This window comes from Thermobia domestica, chromosome 10 (genome assembly GCF_964235325.1).
Source record: "Thermobia domestica chromosome 10, izTheDome1.hap1.1, whole genome shotgun sequence".
Classification (NCBI taxonomy): domain Eukaryota; kingdom Metazoa; phylum Arthropoda; class Insecta; order Zygentoma; family Lepismatidae; genus Thermobia; species Thermobia domestica.
This window is the reverse complement of record NC_137463.1, coordinates 228536141-228555638: the sequence shown is the minus strand read 5'-3', so window position 1 is coordinate 228555638 and position 19498 is coordinate 228536141. Positions and strand designations below refer to the sequence as shown.

At 37.7% G+C, this 19498-nt stretch overlaps 1 protein-coding gene across 1 annotated transcript in view; it reads left to right on the top strand.

Moving 5' to 3' along the window:
* Positions 1-19498, top strand: part of LOC145663034 (uncharacterized) — a 39146-nt gene that overhangs the window by 16470 nt on the left and 3178 nt on the right. Inside the window, exons 6-7 of the mRNA XM_081729173.1 lie at positions 6442-6934; positions 11691-11986. Coding sequence (XP_081585299.1) covers positions 6442-6934; positions 11691-11986 — 789 coding nt within the window. The remainder of the gene's footprint in view (positions 1-6441; positions 6935-11690; positions 11987-19498) is intronic.

The window sequence follows — 19498 nt, the reverse complement described above, 5'->3', positions numbered from 1 at the left end:
CCGGCCTTGCTAACTGCCAATATGTCCAATATGCTATATGTTCATATATGTTCATTGGCTATTCATGTTCTTTTTTTCTTATCTCGGTGTTGGGAAGCACCTTCCAGCGTTTGTTACATTAATGAAGTTACACCCGTACAGTATAAGAGGTTTCTTACCCGCAATAAAGTGTATTATAAGCACTGTTAATCAAGAATTGCCTCGGAAAGGTTTTTAATATAAGAAGAAAGAAAGAAAGAAAAATTGGGTGTGAAACTGATAAGGCAAACATATTGGCAAAGGAAGAGGGGAAATAGCCACTATCAGATCCTTTTCTATCAAAGATACTCTTTTTGACAATTTGGAAAAACAAGGGGGCGTCGTAGAACGCGTTGACGAATGGAATAGTTGTCTATTGGCATTATTTGAGTGCTGTATTGTGGCCAGCAGAAAGAGACCGAGCCTTTGAGATTCTGAAAGAGAATTTATCTAAGGTGATATTCTTCTTACATCACCTTTTTAGGGGAACCGTTTTTCTTCTGATATCTGTCGGTAGACGGACGGATTGCAAAGCCGTTCTATAAGACTTACGACACTTACATTTGACCAACTCCAGCGATACCATATGAAAATTCTGTTAGGGGATTTCAATGCGAAGGTAGGACGAGAGGATATTTTTGTAACCACCCAGCATCAGATTTCGTACTTTTCTTCTTTCTTCTTGCAATATACGCATCTGTTGTCTGTTGGTGTTATTTTAGTGCTGTTTTGTGGTTTCGGGGAAGAATGATCAAGCCTTTCAGATTCTAAACGAGTGAGTCGGGGCTGCGGTGACTCAGTGGTAGAGCGTTCACCTCTGGTGCTTGGGCTCCCGGGTTCGGTCCCAGCCCCCGCCAAGTGAACTTTGTGGTGGACAAACACCGTGTGCGTGGGTTTTCTCGGGATTCTCCCGTTTCCTCCCACTTTCTTCATTCTACCATTTTCATTCATTACTCATCATCACCGTCTCCTTTAGCCTAACCGGTATAACCGTGGGACGTAAAATTCAAAGATTTCATTTCATTTTTTCTAAACGAGTGAGTTTCGTTCCACAATGTGAAACTACGATAGACTTTCAAACTATGCGAATTCGATACTCAAACTTCAAGTAGTGTATCTATACTACTGGTTGCAATAAATTAATAAGTTTAAAGATAGAATCTGTTCCTCGGACGCTTAATCCATATCCAAAAGCCGTTACTTGCTATGCCTTATTGTTTTTATTTTATGAGACATGGTTAATTTTAACCACGTCCGGTTTGAATAGAGGGTTGACAAAGGAAATGGAACCTATTCTTAGAATGCTGCATCGATTGCGAAAACCTGCATCTCGACATCTCTTATCGTTTTTGCTCTATGAAAATCAATATTGAAAGAGGAAGTAGTAGTAAATTCCAACCACTTCCGGTTTTAATAGTGTGTTCTGGGCTGTGACGACATATTGTCTTCATACATTGCATCGATTGCAAAATACCCCATTTCGCTATTTGTTATCGTTTTCGTTATATGGTGATAAACGTTGAGACACGAAATGACTACTTTGAAGCACTTCCGGTTCGAATAAAGAGTTAGCAGAGGAGATAGAACTTATTCTTTGAACGCTGAAACGATTTCAAAAAACCGAATCTCGATGTCTTTTACCGCTTTTCCTCTTATAACTGTCAATAGATGAAGGGATGGAAAAAACCGTTTTATAAGAGTTACAACACTTATATTTTGCATACTTTGAAAGTCTAAAAAGAAAAAAATAGTTACTGATCATCGGTTCCCTAACTATTCAATACACTCTTCTTGACAATTTGGAAAGACACGCAACGTCGTAGAACACATTGACGGATGGGAAAGTTATCTTTTGACGTTAGTCGAGTGCTGTTCTCTGATTCCGGGGAAAAAGGACCGAGCCTTTGAGATTCTGAAGGAGGAAAAATAGCCACAGAACCCCAGATCCCTTTCTACCAAATATACTCTTCTTGGCAATTTGGAAAGATATAGGACAACGTCGTAGAACACACTGACAGATGGGAGGGTTGTGTGTAAGCGTTATTTGAGTGCTGTTTTCTGGTTTTGGTGGAGAGAGACCGAGCCTCGAGTTCTTGAAACTGCATGGAAAGCGAACAAGGTATACATGGAGTTCTATCCCACTGAAAACTGAAGGTACTTCTCTCTGCTAAAAGGAGACGTTTAGTGCTAATAAGCAAGCCGAAACTTCATGAGGTAGCATTTGAGCTAGCTTTAAAGATGCAACTGTATCCTACCTGGTGAAGAATTATCACTTTTTTTTTCTTTCTTTTTTTTCAGTACGGTTTCGTTCTGGTAATTATTTTGCATTTTGAAACGTACTATAGTGTTAGAAATCCTATGATTTGGAAAATCATTTTTTAAATCGATGCTCCTGGACAACTCTTTACTTTATTTTATACTGTCTAAGTAATCCATTCCAACATATTCAAGAATAGCAGGGAGTAGACATTTGGATCAGTTTACGGTTTTAAAATATGAGACCTCTTTTTCATGAATGTTGCTTATAAGAGTGAGGCAAAATGCAGAATGGTAATGTTGGTTCTGTTGTCATGGCATGAAGCGTCCTCAGGTTGCGGATCAAGGAAGAGGCCTCTAGATATAGAGGTTAGCTGCGAATATATTGAATAAACAGTCGCGGACAGCTGGCAAGGAATGGTTCTTCAGCTTGGTGGTTTGGCATGAGGCTAACAACTTCATCCTGTAGAAAAGGCACATGTTCAGAAACATTCACAGAAGCCTCGGACCAGGACTGATAATTTGGCACGACCTCAGTAAAATAAAATGGGCTTTAGATGTGGAACATGCAATATAAGAAGTCTTTATAGGGCAGGCCCGTTAATATCCGTAGCGAATCAGTTAGAGAAATATAGGATGGACCTAGTAGATGTTCAGGTAGTTCGATGGGAAGAAAGGGATCAGTGAAGTCCGGAAATTTTACGGGAAAGGATATAAAGATCACTGACTAGGAACAGAGTTTTTCGTTTACAAATAAATAATATCAGCAATTAAACGCATTGAATTTGTTAATGATAGACTTTCTTTTATTATTCTTAAAGATCGGTGGTGTGATATTATTGTTTTAAATGTACATGCCCCAACAGAAGATAAGAAGACAATTTTTACGAAGTAGAACGAGTATTGGACCAACTCCTGCAATACCATATGAAAATTCTGTTAGGGTATTTCAATGGGAAGGTAGGACGAGAGAATATTTTCAAACGAAGGGACATTATAGGGAATGAAAGTCTGCGTAAGGAAAGTAATGACAATGGCGTTAGACTCGTAAACTTTTCAACTTCCAAAAACCTTATCGTGAAAAGTACAAAATTTCCACATCGCGAAGTTCACAAATATACTTGGACCTCACCAGATGAAAACATTCAATCAAAATGATCACGTTCTAGTAGATAAAAGACAGTGTAGCGTAATTGATGTTGGGTCATTCAGAGGAGCTGACTGTGACACTGATCTCTACCTGGCAGTAGCGATAATAAGAAAAAGATTGTCATTGAATAAAGGAAAGGTTCAACATCTGGAAACGGAGAGGTTTAATTTAAAGAAATCAGAGGAGAGCCAGGCAAGAGGGGAATACCTGATTGAAGTATCGAATAGATTCTCAGTTCGGAGTGCATTAGGTTGACGATACTTGAGTTGAAATTCGAAATAGCATTAAAATTTCAGCAAACGAAAAATTGGGACAAGTCATGATTCGACCAGGAATGCGTTAAGCTAGCGGAAAAGAGAAAACAGGCAAAACTACGTTGGCTACAAAATCCGAATGTTATAACTACACGAAATTTCATTGACATAAGAGGGGAAACTTCCAAACGTTTAGAAAAAAGAAACGCAATTTTTCGAAAACTAAAATTAATGAACTTGAAGACAATAGTAAAAATAAAATCATTGAGACATGTATAAAGGCATCAACGAATTTAAGAAAGGCCCGACGCTTATGTATTAAAGAAAACCTATGGAACAATTCTCACCGAGAGAGAGAGCGATTTCAATAGATGGAAAGATTTCTTTGACGATTTCCTTAACACGCAGCCAAAAAATTAATGTTCGTGTAGAGAGGGAAGTGCACACAACAGAACCGTATATTCTAAATTATAGTTGAACAGAAGTAGAAATCACTATAAAGAAATTAAAGAAACACAAATCTCCGGGTGTAGACAAATTTCCAGCTGAGTTAGTTTTAGCTGGAGGGGAAAAATTGTGGAACAGGGTACACAAACGGATTGTCCTTATCTGAAACAAGGAGGAATTGCTACAAGAGTGAAAAGAATCAATCATTATTGCAATCACAAGAAAGGTGACGAAACTGATTGTAATAATTATCGAGGCATTTCTCTTCTGTCAACATTGTATAAGATCCTGTCAAACGTTCTATTAGCAAGGTTGATCCCATATACAGATGAAATTATTGGAAATTATCAGTGCGGATTGAGGTGAAATCGATCAACTTTCGACCAGATATGTACCATCCGACAAGTACTTGAAAAGGAGTAGGAATACAGTACCCCGATACACCAATTATTCATTGATTTTAGAAATGCCTACGACTCAGTTAGGAGGGAAACATTGTACACCATTCTTACAGAATTTGGAATACCGAATAAACTAGTTAGATTAAGATATATTTAAATGAATCCCAAAGTAAAGTTCGATAGGAAAAGTTTTGTCAACGAGCTTTCACGTCGAGAATGGCCTGAAACAAGATGTGTTGCATTATTATTCAACTGGAAGTTTTTACTGAAAATCCAATTGGAAAACGTCCATTAGGAAGACCTAGGCGCAAATGGAAGGACAATGTTGAGATAAATCTTGCAGAGAAACTGGATCCAAGTGGTTAAGGACAGGAATCAGTGGAGAAGTTTTGTGAACGAGGCGTTGTTCACAAAAGGTCATTGGCCATAGAGTTAGTTAGTAAGGCAGAATGTTCATTTCCTTACCAATAGTGTTTTGAATAATTAGATATCATTTTCGACCAGTGCTAAATTAAAACAATTTTCTTGTACACGCATTATATTATCCCATTTAAGTGTATGATTTTTTGTCCATGAAGTTATGGAGCGAGAGAGTATTAAGACCTTTTGCTACACTTGCTTAGGAGGTGCATACCAAAAGTACGGTTGTCATAATTTCGGTCATGTCCATTCTTTCCGCCCCCTTTTCAATGTGATGTTCGTCCACCTCCACACCATCGCAGCCTGTTTATCCATCTTTCAAAACTATCTACGAAGTCCTTTTTTGGGGGGGAGGGGAGGGAGGGCTGATCAGGCAATGAAAAATGTCAGTTCCGAGGGCACTTCTGGACGGAAAAACTGCCTCGCAATGAATCTGGCAGCTTTGAAAATTGACATAGGTCACTGGGGAATGGTTCTTGGGGGCAGGATGGACGAGGGACATCTACAGTGTTCTTACCCAGGAGACCAACTTTTCTTCATCCAGCTGTCGAGGGCCTAACATGAACCGACCTTGACAACTTCAAGTGGTCTTTGAAAATTCTTTCTGCGATGCAATGAAAGAATCCTGTGAGGTTACAGATATCCATAACGGTTAGCTTTCTGTCCTCCATGACCAGGGACCGCAACAGGATCAATGTTTTGTGAGATGGTTGCACAAATTGGGCTTCTGAATGTTGGCAGATTTTCAGCTGACTCCCGTTTACCGTAAATTCACGCACCCACTTCGGCATAGTGCAGCTGCTGAGGCACATTTGATAGAGCAATAACGTACACCGGATTGAACTTTCTCGCACAACCTTTTTATTATTGGAAGTTCTGTTATACATAATATAAGTATCTCTACAATTATGGTCCAGAGACCAAAATAATGTTCTCTAATAGTTTGTTGGCTAAAGGAGGATCTCAAGGGAAAGGAAACTCCAGAGCCCGAACAAGAGTTGCGATGAAGAGTTCCCAGTGCCCACGCAGGCAAAAGGAATGTGGTTAAGTACTTACAGAGCCCAGGCTCCCAGTAAGAAAGAAATGTAGATGTGACCAGCCAAAGACAGATGCCTTTGAAGGTATTGTGGCATCTTATATACCCTTTTCTTCTGAGTCCTCGTAGAACCTTGGGGTGATGATGACGTGTGTCCTTTTCCGGATCACATGTTGATGACGAAGATACCCGTCGTCTGCTTGCTTGTGGTGATAATAGAGAAGCACTGGCTTTTTTGACAGATATGAGGCACATGTAGGATATAACAATATCGGTACCTTTTGACAAAATATACACTGATCTTAATAATATCTCTGTGATGAAATCCGTCATTTCAGATCACCATCAAAAAGGGCTTTCTTTCCTTACCTCCATATAGTTAGTTATCTTTTTGTTTTTTTAATGATAGATTAAATAACCAAAAGAACATTTTTTAATGAACTTTCGTTTTTTATACAGGAATAGATGGAATATACGTGTTACCGAAGCGGCTAGTACACGTATGGAGTGAAGTGCTACATATAGTGCATGAAATGGGCGGACTACATAAATTGTTGTCTTCTTTGATTAACATTGTAAGCTCAGAAGAGGAAAGTCGTTACCGTTGTAAGTTGGCAGGATTATGGATCGTTGAATTATGTAATGGTTTATTGAAAAGCAAGAAAGTGCTTGAATTAAGACATATCTATGAAAACAGACTTGGAACATTACCAAAAAGAAGAGGCGTAGTATCCTTTGTCGCATCAAGGATACGAAGAAGGCCGTTTGGACTAATTAGAAATGATAAGGATATTGTGAGACTTTTGTTTAAGTGTGTAGAAAAAGATCACCCTCATTTTCGTCAACCATTAAAGTTTTCCGTTCATAACATACCAAACTTTAATGTTCTGATGAGTTTAGTGAAACAAGCTGTTTTAAATCCAAGTGAATGGACACTCCTGTTTTTGCCAGAGTAAGTAACCTACTTTTTTAAATATTCATTCATTTATTTGTGTTACTGTTGTAGTTTTTGACAATATTTCTTTTATTTGTGGGGTCATTCGGACGACAAAGTGTAAACTCTTTTTCAGGCCAGCCACCCTGAATGTGGCTTTCCTGTTTTCCTCATTCACATTAGGCAAATGCCGGAGTGGTACCTAACTTACAGGGCCCAGGCCGCTTCCTTTCTTCCCTTTCCTTGGATAGTGTGCTCGCCGAGGGACGTCATTCCTCATGCGTGAGGGACTAAATGGCCATAGATGCGGAAAGTACGGAAATCTAAATTCTAAATCCCTAACATTTTTTATTGTTTAACCCGCGTCGGAAAATTAAGCGCCTTTCGCGCGGGAGACTCTGGTACGATTCCCGGTGGGAGTTCATGTTAAGTTGTAAGTCCGCGTCGTGTAAATTTCGGTGCTGAGTGGGACGTGTTGAGAACTCCGAAACAACCAACCAACCGCATCTGATAAGATGGATTTCTAGTAGATACATCACTGCAAAAGCACCTAGCAAATAGGAAGTGCCTAAGATTTCAAGATGTTTCCCAGCATCCTCCTAATTGCTCAGAGGGTGTTCAAACCTTTGATAATATAATATCACTCTCTCTCTTCACATTACTAAAAGAACCTTGAAATGGGTTAAAAATATTGAGAGAGTTTAACATAAATAAATGAAGGGTAGATTTGAAAAAAGGTTCATAAGTGTACTGGAGAGATTTTTAGTTTCTGTCTCATAATGAACAGTCAGAAACAGTATATTAAGTATAGGTTGGAGGTTTAAGAAACTATAGCTCTAACCTATACTTGATATTGTTCCTGAATATCTGTAGAATCTGATATTGTATAAATTTTGTTCCTTTACTTGGTTTGTATTGATACAGGCTTATCCCCGAAGTGTTATACATAGGTTGTTTGCGTTCTATGGTGACGATTTCAAACGGTACTTACCTTAAGCAAAACCATGTCGCCACTATCGAGAGTACTCTATTTGGTAGCCCTGCGTCTGGGCAATTGTTGCACGACAGCGAAGTTTCAAAGTAGGAGACTGGCATGCAGTGTAATCATGTCAAGCCACAACTACTACTCATGACAGGCTTTTCATAGCCCTTCAATGGTGCGGAGTCTCCTGTGAGGCAAGGCTCGTTTCAGGAGGCCGAAGGCGCAAAAATCCATCGGTGACGAATTAGGGGACTTCACTACTATAATGTCTGTGAATGGAATGGCACGAATTCCAGTTTGTATACTTTAATAAGTTGTATGTAGACATGAGTTTGTATACATAGTCAGTCATTTATTTTATAAAACGAATTTTCAAGAAAGTGCTACATAAGCCCTCATCCAAATCAACGCTTCAAATGTTTATAAACTTTATATATCTGTCGCTACAACTATGACATTTAAAACATTTTTATGTACCGTATCGTCTATTGAGTGTACTTGTAAGTACGTGGAACTGGTATTGTTTTATTCGTAAGTCGTACATGATCTACGAAGACTTGGAAGAATATAAATAAAGAATTACATAAATGAACAATATGTGATTTGCTTTCTATGCCCACCTATGCTTAAATTGCAACCGGCGTTTTATTTAAGCGGTATCGCATCGCAGTTTGGTACCCAAAATCCTAGAAATGTGACACAAACGAAAAATTGTATCGCAAAAATGCAATGCATCTGTAATCATAATTTTATTACCGAAGTGGGTTGTTTTTACAACAGAACAAAGTTTGTCATTATCTTTCTTTTATGACAGAATGGTTCTCTTTCGATCTTACATACAGTTGAAACTCAGTAATGATTCCTCTTCTTGAAACCCGACGTTTATCTTTATGTATCTGTTGGTTCTCATCAACACGATCTACTACTGACTACAAACCAAATAATTGGAAACAAACCGTAGAACTGATGACAGAGACCACTTTCTCTACGACACTTTATTCTGTCTGTGAAGAAAGTGGCTCAATGGACTCTCCAAATCCAAGACTCGAGCTTACTTTTCAATAACTAGATTACTGGCTAGAATACGAGAGCTTAGCAGTACTCATTCCTGCCGTCCTATTTTTTTCATATTGTTTCATTGTACTGTCCTAGAAATATATATTTGGTTTGCTATGCTCGCTTATTTTGCAGTGAAGTTAAAAAAATAAATAAATAAAAAAAAAACTAGTGTTCGGTTTAAAATGTTTAAAATATGGAAAATGAATTGGATCCGAGTAGCAGTTGGCTACAATTAGAAATTAGACTTCGTGTGAAATAAGTTTTCTTCTTTTATTGTAAAAAATGAAGTTGACTTCGTGGTGCGTAATTCCTATTACCGTTTCTTCAAGTCATTACAGGTTCAAAACTTAATTAAAAAAAAAAAAAAAACTATATGGACACATTCGGAAACAGCTACCAGGTTAAACATTCTGTACAATGTCAAAGTTAAAACTTTTTAAAAATATAATTGCTATTATTTTCCTTACTTTACTTTTCATTATCGTACCTATATGTGATACATAGAAAATATTTACTATTTCACTATATAAAATAATAATAATAATATATTTCTTGGCTGCCGAAGTGCGATACAAAACTTACAAATTACGATGCAAATATAAATTTGTTACGCATTTTGCTACGCAAAAGTTAAAAAAAAAACTGATTGGAACTAATAATGTTGCGAATATATAAAGTCAAGTCCACTGCTCTCTGCTCTCTTTGTCAGTCAGACGTCGAAAAATAAGAAGCAGAAACTGGTAGCGTGATCCTGTAATCCAGCTCTTGGGGCCGAGATAATGACGGTTGATCTTCCATGACGGGCTTTAAACCGGATTCAAGCCCCGGTCATGGTTCTAAACCTACATTCGTAGTAAGTCCCGTCCTTTATAAATTCGGTCTTGCACAAAGATGCTAAACACAAAAAGAATTATGTAACACAACAACACATATCTTTCTGTAACAAAAAATGTTTAGTTTAAGGTAGTTTATAGCTTGCTGGCCAGCAAGTATCTCTAACAACACTTTAAAATTCAGAACTGGTTCTTAAAAATCTTACTCAAAATTTAATATAAAAATTAAAAATTATTTATACATGTACGAATTTACTGGTAAACACGCTGTATAAAACAAAACATGCTTGAAATGACGTCGTGCTACTTGGTGTCAGATTCAAATTATACACAGTAGTTGCTCCTTGTATGACTTGAGGACAGAACGGCAACGAAAGTCAGTTTTTTTTAAAGCTATTGTCAACCTGAGTTGGTACTCCTAATTAAAATTGAGCTTGGGATGTAGCTCATGTTATTATTGAGCACTTAGAGTATTCCGAGATTGTTTGCATTAGCTCAAAGTGCGTCCTAAATTACCGATAATGTTAATGTTAAATAAACGCACTTATGATGTGCTTTGAGGTACTTTGGGGAACTCCATCACTGTTTTAATTATGGCAAAACAGAAACGGTGTGTGTAAATGATAAGCTCTATTTAAAGTAGTAGATAGGTAACGGGACAATACCTGATAGTGATAGTGATGTTGACCCAAATCCAGAAGTCCACTTGCTAAGTGCAGCAATTTCTGATGTTCACTCATGTCCAAAATTATTGTCGCATGTCTACAAATATGTTGTTCTAGGAATATAATTTGATAACGAACTCGCCCTTTATTTCTTACAATGTTAGCATGTGTATAATCGGCAAAGACATGTATGTGGCAAATTTCGTGTCAAAAGAGAACAATAAAACGAAAATAAAATTTTCTTGTTCATTTAGCAAAATTTTGTTTTATTCATTATAATTTTCGTATTCATAATTCTTTTCCTATGAAATATACCACACATACACAGTTTCCGATTCTAAACATAGTATCAGTATTAAAAGTACCCTGCAAAATCATTATCAAATTATATTCTTACAAGAAGACAGTTATAAATATGCGACAATAATTTTGGACATGAGTGTACATTATCAGTCTATTCAAGCAAGTTCATAAATGTTACATTTAAGTCTCGATTACCGACTGTGACTAAGGTTCGTTATGTACGGTTCTTTTAAATACGCTCACAATGCTGTCTCCGACTCTTAACTTCAATTCCAACTTCAGCTCCCGCACTCGTTCTCTGACTTCCAATAACCGTGATGAAATAGACTGAAGTATTTATACAACAAAGATGTTTGCATTGCAGAACGTGGCTCCGAAAAAACGGGTAAAAATCAATACACGTGCTTATGAGATTTCTCTGAAGAAATCTTAGTTAATCAATACTTCTCAAAGATGAGCATCATGTCAACACTTCAGAATTTACATAACTTACATCACACTGTCCGATGAAATGTGTTTGTGGTAATAAAACATGGAATTACAAAATGCTTATATTTACATAAAATCTTTTAGACAATTTACATTGGAAACATTCACAGACTGTGTTTTTGAAGTTACAAATACCAAAACTAAAACAAATAAACTTTGATATTAGTCTGAAACTGAAATTGAAATAAACAATATTGTCAGTCAATTAAAATAGAATATCAAGATACTTGATACTATTGATGGTAAAATTCCTTTTATGTTGGTTATCTTGATCCATATTCAACGTCGAATTCTAATTCTTGTATAAAATAACTTGAAAACCATTCTTGTAATATGTGAAATAGTTTAACCTATGTTTACTTCTTTATGTATGTGTATGTTTTCTTGTGCAGTTATACATTAACGTTTATTTATTTATTATTATTTTTTTTTCTTTTGTACAGCCTTTTGAAAGTTCTTAGACCTTCACTTAAGAAAAGAGTGAACCGTAATCTCCAAATGTTGATTAAAGTCTATACTTGCACTACAAGTGAAATAGAAATGAATAAGACGGTAGAGAATGGTACTCCAGTATTTACGTTGACGTCTCTGTTGGAACGAAACGCAAAGCGGCGCAACAAAGAAGCTATAGAAATCGATGATACTGAAGACGTAGAAATGTCGAATTCAGTGGATAGTAATAAGACTAAAACGAATTCTGCAGCTTCAGATCGTCCTTCACCATGGATTTATTGTCAAGGTACTCGTGCACTTTTCTTGTTTGACAAATATTGAACAATGTTTGACTAGAACTGACTAGCTTTTTGTGGTACTAAATACTGTCGAGTATTCCCTAAATCATGGCATGTCTCAGAGAAATATTTTGTCATTATAGTTCAAATAACTCTTCGACAAGCCGCACAAGTGCCATCAGTGTTTACTTCGTAGTCCTTTGCTCTTTCTTCCTTGTTAAGAAAATGATTGTGTTGATTTGGAAGTTGCATAATCAAATTTCCCTCACTCTTCAGTAGCTTCAGAAACCAGTAATACTTTCATTTACCGTACTTTGTGGATCTCTATCTCATGCAGAAATGGATTATCTTGTACCCCATCTGCATTCTCTCTCTCTCTCACCCACTGCATTCATTCATTCAGTAAGTAAGAAAGAAAGAAAGAACACAATACTCAATTATTATTATTATTATTATTATTATTATTATTATTATTATTATTATTATTATTGTTATTATTGTGTTCAACAATACTCAACAGCAATTTCTGTTTCGGGTCTTGTGTGTACACCAGTGTATTCTGGTCGTGGCCAAAGGATCTCGAGCGAGCTACGATTGTACTCGAGCAAAACACTTCCTGCTGCCCAGCTTCATAGGTAACCTTGCTAATAAGACGTAAACTTCACATATGTATTGTTTCAATGACATGATGTCATTACCTAACTAATTTTTAAAATTGATGCATTTTGTTAATATTTCTGTAATAATAATAATAATACGAGGGGGCATAAATAAGTAATGCTAACGATTTATATAAAAGAAAGTAATAGGTAATATCATCAATATATACCGTGCGTATAAAGTAAAACCTACTTTTCAATGTAGTTGCCAAGTGTCTCAACACATTTTTCCTATCGTAACATAAGTTACAAAATACCTGTTCATAGAAGCCCGTCTTTTCGGAGTATAGCCATCCGCTTACAGCCGACTCAATTTCTTATCGGAATTAAAACGTCGTTGAGCCACACGAAATGTTCAACGTCTTCGACAGTGTTCGCAGATAGATTCTTGCTGGTCATTACAAATTGCTTCGTTAATGACTGTGACGTGCTGTTCGCTTGGTACAGTTACTGGAGCTCAGCAGGTGGCAAAATTCACAAGGGTCACACAGCCCTCTTCAAAAAATTTGTCCCATGTGCAAATGTTGCTACGATCCATTCAGTGTTCCCCATAGACGCACACACAATTTCCTTGTGAATTTCATTTGGATTTTCATCATTTCTCTGCTCCTTAAAGTAGACGACTATAATACACGCGCCATCTTTGCCCAGTACTTCATATTTCTGCCGCTAGAGGTACACTTGTTCGAATTACTGTCGACTACAGTGCGAACTTGTTAAGTCCCAGATCTATATGTATAATATCGCGTTGAAAAAAATATGCGTTACTTATTGACCCTCCCTCCTTATAATGATAATAACACAAACATAAAGCATAATGGTAAACTTTTATTTTAGAATCCGTTATAATGTAAGCCACTTAAAGAGCAATTGTAATAATAATAATCTTGGAAGATCATCTTACTCTTCTTGCATTCTATAGTTAAGACTTTTCGCTACGTTTATCTACATTTTTTTGATTTTTAGTGAATAATACATGAACAATGAAGAACGTAAAAAATAAAGTGATTCAGATAATGTCTTCGAGATGTTATTAAATAAACTAATACAGAAGGTTGTTCGCTGTATATCCGACCATTTTCGATTCGATGCTGCCACCTGGCGCATCATGCTGAAACTGTGGGTTTGCTGGCGGAGGCAGTATTGTGACTGGCCTTGTAGGCAAGGGCGGACTCAGGGGGGATCGGGGCGATACCCCCCTTCCCAGAAGAGGAAACTTTCTTATTTTATATATAAATAAAATCCATCCCAGAGTTTGGAGCTCTTAAAAGTAGCTCTAAGTAGTAGTATTATAACCCCCTCCTCCAGAAGTCCGTTTTAGATCCGCTCATGCTTGTAGGTGCGTGAGTTGGATCAAATGGCGCCGAAACTCAACCGGTACTGGGTGAGTTACGTAATTGCCCTTTTAAATGCTAAGTTTTCGTACGTGCGCATTGTGAAACAGTGTCGTGAGAGTGGATTAACACTCGAAATGGCTACTGCGTAAGCTATTGTGACCCCTTACGAAACGATCCAGAGTAGGGCTGCTGCAAGCACAGTGACACAGGTAATGCTAAGGTGGATCCGTCGATTGGCATGCCAGGAAAATCCTCCGAGGCAACGTGCGGAAGACTCGTGAACACCACCTGCTACTGCGTCATAGTGCCGAACATAAGACGACTTGCAGGAAACTGTATGAAAAGTACCTGGCGGGTTCCAAATGGAAGAAAGTTGTCACAATGGATTAATCATATGCCCATCTCACTGCTGGTGGTCACATTCAGGCAATCACATACCGTGACATTGATGGCAAGGGGCGCAGCAACTTTGTTCGTCAATACAGGGACAGTTTCCCTCATGGCTTTATGATTGTTACGGGATCCAAATACGAGGGTAAGTTGCTGATACGCAAAATGGACAAAAACGTGAAGGTGAATCCAAGATACTTTCGGGAATCCATTCTGACATCTATCTATCGGCGAGACATCCTACAATTGTATGGAATGGACTCAAACCAGGTGATGACCCATATGAACAAGACTTCGACTCACCGCCAGAAAATCACTACGTTTTTATCAGGAAATGACAGGAATTAGGAATTGGTGTCATTCCGTTTGAAGACATTCCTGTGAAAAGCACACATGACAGTCCAATGGATTTTTGCGCATTTGGACTGTTGAAACGACGTCTTCAACATCGCCGTCCGCGCACACTGGATGGTCTATGGAAAGCTTGCAAGGAGGAGTGGGACAGAATTCCCATGGCTGTCCTGCGCCGGAGCTTGCTGCAGTGGAAACTGCGATGCTGGGGGATGCTGCGGGTCCAATAAAACATGATCGATGATGGCAGCGCGGTATCTCTTAAGGTGAGTACTCGTAAAAAATGGTAGAATATAAAGTGAACAACTTTCTGTAGTTGCCTTCGAGATCTTTCGTATAGTGCAGAAATTTGAGTGACTGACAATTATATATATTACCAATTTCACACCCATATTTCTGGCCCATAAGGAAAGACCTGGAAATAGTTAATATTTGGTTTTAATTGCATTTTGCGGATGCTGTTTGTCTCAGTTTATATATATATGTATATTGTATTCTCATTGTACTTTTTTAGTTATTCACTAAAACTTTAAAAAGTGTAGTGAATTTAACGAAGAGATTTGTATTCAAGCAAATATGTTTAGAGAAAAGTATAAATAAATAAATTTCAGCAGAAAGTTTTCCCTTGGAATTTATCATCACAGGTTTAAATTATTTCCCAAAAATCCGAATTCACAACAATATTAGGTACTCTTAATATCATTTCTCTTGTGTAAGAATGTGGCCAACAGAAATTACACCATCTTGAAAATGTATTCATTTTAAATATGCGTTATTCGAGTTCTGTAAGGGTTGTACTGAAAATAATGCATGTTGACTTCTAGTTTATTCATTAACAGAAGTGCAGAGGTGAAAATTATACATATATGTACAGTAAACATTTGCAGACAGAATATCACTATTGAGATACAAAATCTTTTTGTCAGCTTTTCATCTACTTCTGGAAAACACTTTGGAAAAAGTCTGATGAGCACCCTTTCACCCATTCCCTAGTGACATCTTTTACCCCTTTTGTATCACTGAACCTGTGCCCCAAAGGGAATCTTTCATTATGTCAGAGGTGAACGTCTGATGGTATAGATTAGGGTTGTAGCGCAATGGGGAATCACTGACCTCAATATTTATGCAAATTATTAGTTTGTGCCTAAAAATGTGTATGCCTAAGCATTATCATGACGCAGTTTTCTGGCATGAAAATTATTCTTGTGATTGCTTGATAGATTTTTTAAATCACCCAATATAATGCTCTTCTGTTAATTGTTGAGTCTACTATTAACTGTTCAAAAAAATCAGCTTCAGACAGACAGCAGCTCTGTATACACTTTCGCCTTCAGACTTTCAAGACAGGTGTTAACTGATGAGGCTGTCACTTTTCTGTAGCCTCCAAGTCCTCCATAATCCTCTGCATCATGTCCACAATTTAAGGTTCCTACAATTTTACGTAATGTGATTCGCCGATTTGCACGAACCATGTCTTCAGCAAAAATTTCTTCTGATTTAAACCTATTGACCCAACTTCCAACGTTCCTCATGACTCTTCGTACACGTGTCTGAGCCCCCACTGAATGTTTGCAGATGTAGATCCATTCGTTTTTCGTTAAAAATTTGGATGACTCCCCTTTATCTATGCTTTCATCTGTTGCTTATTTAATTCCTGAAAATACAAACAAAACTTTATCAGTTATACATGAAAATATTCTTTGCTAGTAAATTAAATTTCACACGTTTTAGAGATTAACAGTCATGACATTGGTTTCAGTACTACTTTCGTATTATTTCACTACATTTCAAAATAGTTCGTTAAACACGTATTAGGATTGTGCTGGTGAAATGTGTTCTAACTTTAGCAAAAGAAAAAAAAAATAATACGTTCGCTGCGGCAGTATAAACTGAGTTTCGATCTCACAAGAAAAGTACTTGGGCTCGAACGGGTGAATACGCACAGATAGGAAAGCATGTGTAATATTAGCACCTCGGAAGCAAACAGTGATGTTCGTTTTCTGCAAGATGCTGTAAACGTCCGCAAGAGCAGAGCAAAATAGAATACGTGCCGTAACTTCAGGGCGTCTATAAAGTCTGATCCCGGGCCATTTTTGTGGAAGCGGTTGAGTGGATGGAAACATCGCTGCACACGTATCTCATTATCTTTCGTGGCACACATGCTGTATGAAAATGTATTGCCCCTGGGTCTCCCAGAGGGTCCCAAACTGGGTCCACTTCACAATTTTCAAATGGTAAGGGGGCAAGTAGTATATCGTTTGAAAGGTATTTTGAAAAGTTGCAACAAGTCCCGAGTTTGTATGAGCACCTATGTACCTAGGGAAATGGTAGTCACAGACTTTCATGACAACTGTGTTGACATTTTGACTACCTACTATTTTGTACAGGGTGAGCGTAGAAACTCGGGACTGCTTCATCTTGTTTCTTTTTACAATACCTTTCAAACGATATACTACTTAACCTCCCTTATCATTTGAAAATTGTGAGGTAGGCCATGTCTGGGACCCTCCGGGCGGACCCTGGGATACTTTTTCATTCAAAATGTGTGTCCCTAAAAATAAAGGGATACGTCTTCGCTGATTTTTCCATCCGCTCAGCCTTTTTCCGCAAAAATGGCCCAGGGACAGACTTTAGACGCCCTGAAGTTAAGGCACGTATTCTACTTTGCCCTGCTCTTGCGGACGTTTACAGCATCTTACAAAAAAACGAACATCACTGTTTGCTTCCGGGGTGCTAATATTACACATGCTTTCCTTTTCGTGCGTATTCACCCGTTCGAGCCCAAGTACTTTCATTGTCAGTGCTATACGAATCACCGTGTGTCTCGTTAAATGTTTGTCCGTCGGCACGTTACGAGTCACCAGTGACTCGTGTACAGATCTTACTTCGAGCTTCTCTCCGCAGATGACGACACGGTATTTAAAATTCACACTTCAGCCATCTCTTGATAGAATCTGAAGCTACATTACGCTAAAGCAGGACGCGTCACCGGTGACTCGTGTAGCACGTGAATGCTAGTAATGTTAAAAATCTATACAAGACAAAAATACCACAAACGCACAGAGGTAATACAATACATAAAACGGTACCGCACAAAAATGTATTTCACTAGCCACAGATGACTCGTAACGCAGCGAACGTGTTAAAAGAAAAAGCATAACTACGCAAATTTCAAATACTTGTGTTGTCATAAAGCAAAGCTTCTACTATTCGAATTCGACTCGACTGGCATTTGTGTGTGTGTCCGCCTTCTCTTTCCACTTGCAGAAATAACCCTATTGTTTGGGATTGCAATCCGTCAAGTATATGGGGATAAATAAGCATCTCCACAGATTTCCATGACGCTAATCACCAAACCACAAAAGCATCACTTCAGAAATGTTCCGTCTGTATGTATCTTACTTTCTTGGTGATCCTGTCCTCTACAGGCTTGAGTCGTCTCGTATTACCCAATCTACTAGGTTTTGATTTTTTATCTATCTATATATTATATATAGAGGGTGAGTCAAAATGATGGTCCCGATTTCGTTAATATATTATTCGAATAATAGTGAGCTTTCCTTGCCTATTTTTTTTTTCTGGAATATATCCTCAAATAAGTTTTTTTTCCTTTCTCTATTGCAGAGGCGTAGTTACATACACGTCCTCCAGGAGCCAGTTTAGTCGAAGTGAGCAATATGGCTTCTACAGGCCACAGAGCGTTCTGTGTGCTTGATTTTCATGCCACTAACTCCGTTGTGCAAGTTCAACAGTATTTCTGTGGAAAATTTAGGTATTTGTACCCCACTTGCTATAACTGTGGTTGAATTGCGTGAGCGCATCACTGCAACTGTGGCCGATATCGACCCTGACATGCTAGGAAGAGTTTGACAGGAATTTGTTTATAGATTAGATGTGTGTCGTGTAACTTGTGGATCGCATATTATTTTATCTTATGAGGTCTTTATAATATGTTACAAAGAAATCTTTTTGAATTGATCAATCAGTATGTGTAATCTCTGTTACATATGTATTATTAAAAACAAAAAATAATCATTGAAATCGGGAACATCATTGTGACTCACCCGTATTTATTTTTTTATGTATTTATTTTTGTCATCTATTATCATTGTATTCTATGTACATATTATATATTTATGATATTTGGCGTGAACGTACAGATGGTCGGTTGCTCTTGGAACACTACACCTGTTACTCTATGCCAAAATGGAGGAAAACTAAGTTTTCCTAAGCACAAATCCAAGGTACATAAGGATCTTCGTTGAATTCTTTGTACTTACACACTGGAAGGCAGTCTAGCTTTCTTTAAACAGAAGTGTACGTGCAAGACAATTTTCCTAAATAAACCAGGGAAATATTTCTCGCTTATGACAAACTTGTCTTTATAGCATTGTGAATATTCCCAATGCGTAGGGTTAAAATCTGCCAAGAATGAAAGTATGAATTCATCCCCACTCTCCCCTACTCAGTTTCTAAAAAAGTATTCCACGATACTTTTCATTAAAAAGGTTCGATTTTGACGTAATATGTTGTACATTTTCTTTGAGGTTCCCCAATAACCCCACCTGCAGGGGAGTTAAAATCAATAAAGAATAAAGTAGTGGATTTACCCTCCTAGCACCTCCCCTCTCCGCCCCCGACTTCTTTTAGAGTTTTTATTTATTTATTTAATTCTTTAAGCTTTGATACAATATAACAGCGTTTTCCAACCGGTGTGCCGCGAATGGATCGCTAGTGTGCCGCGAGGAAATCGAAACAAAATTATTAATTCTATAGCAATCAA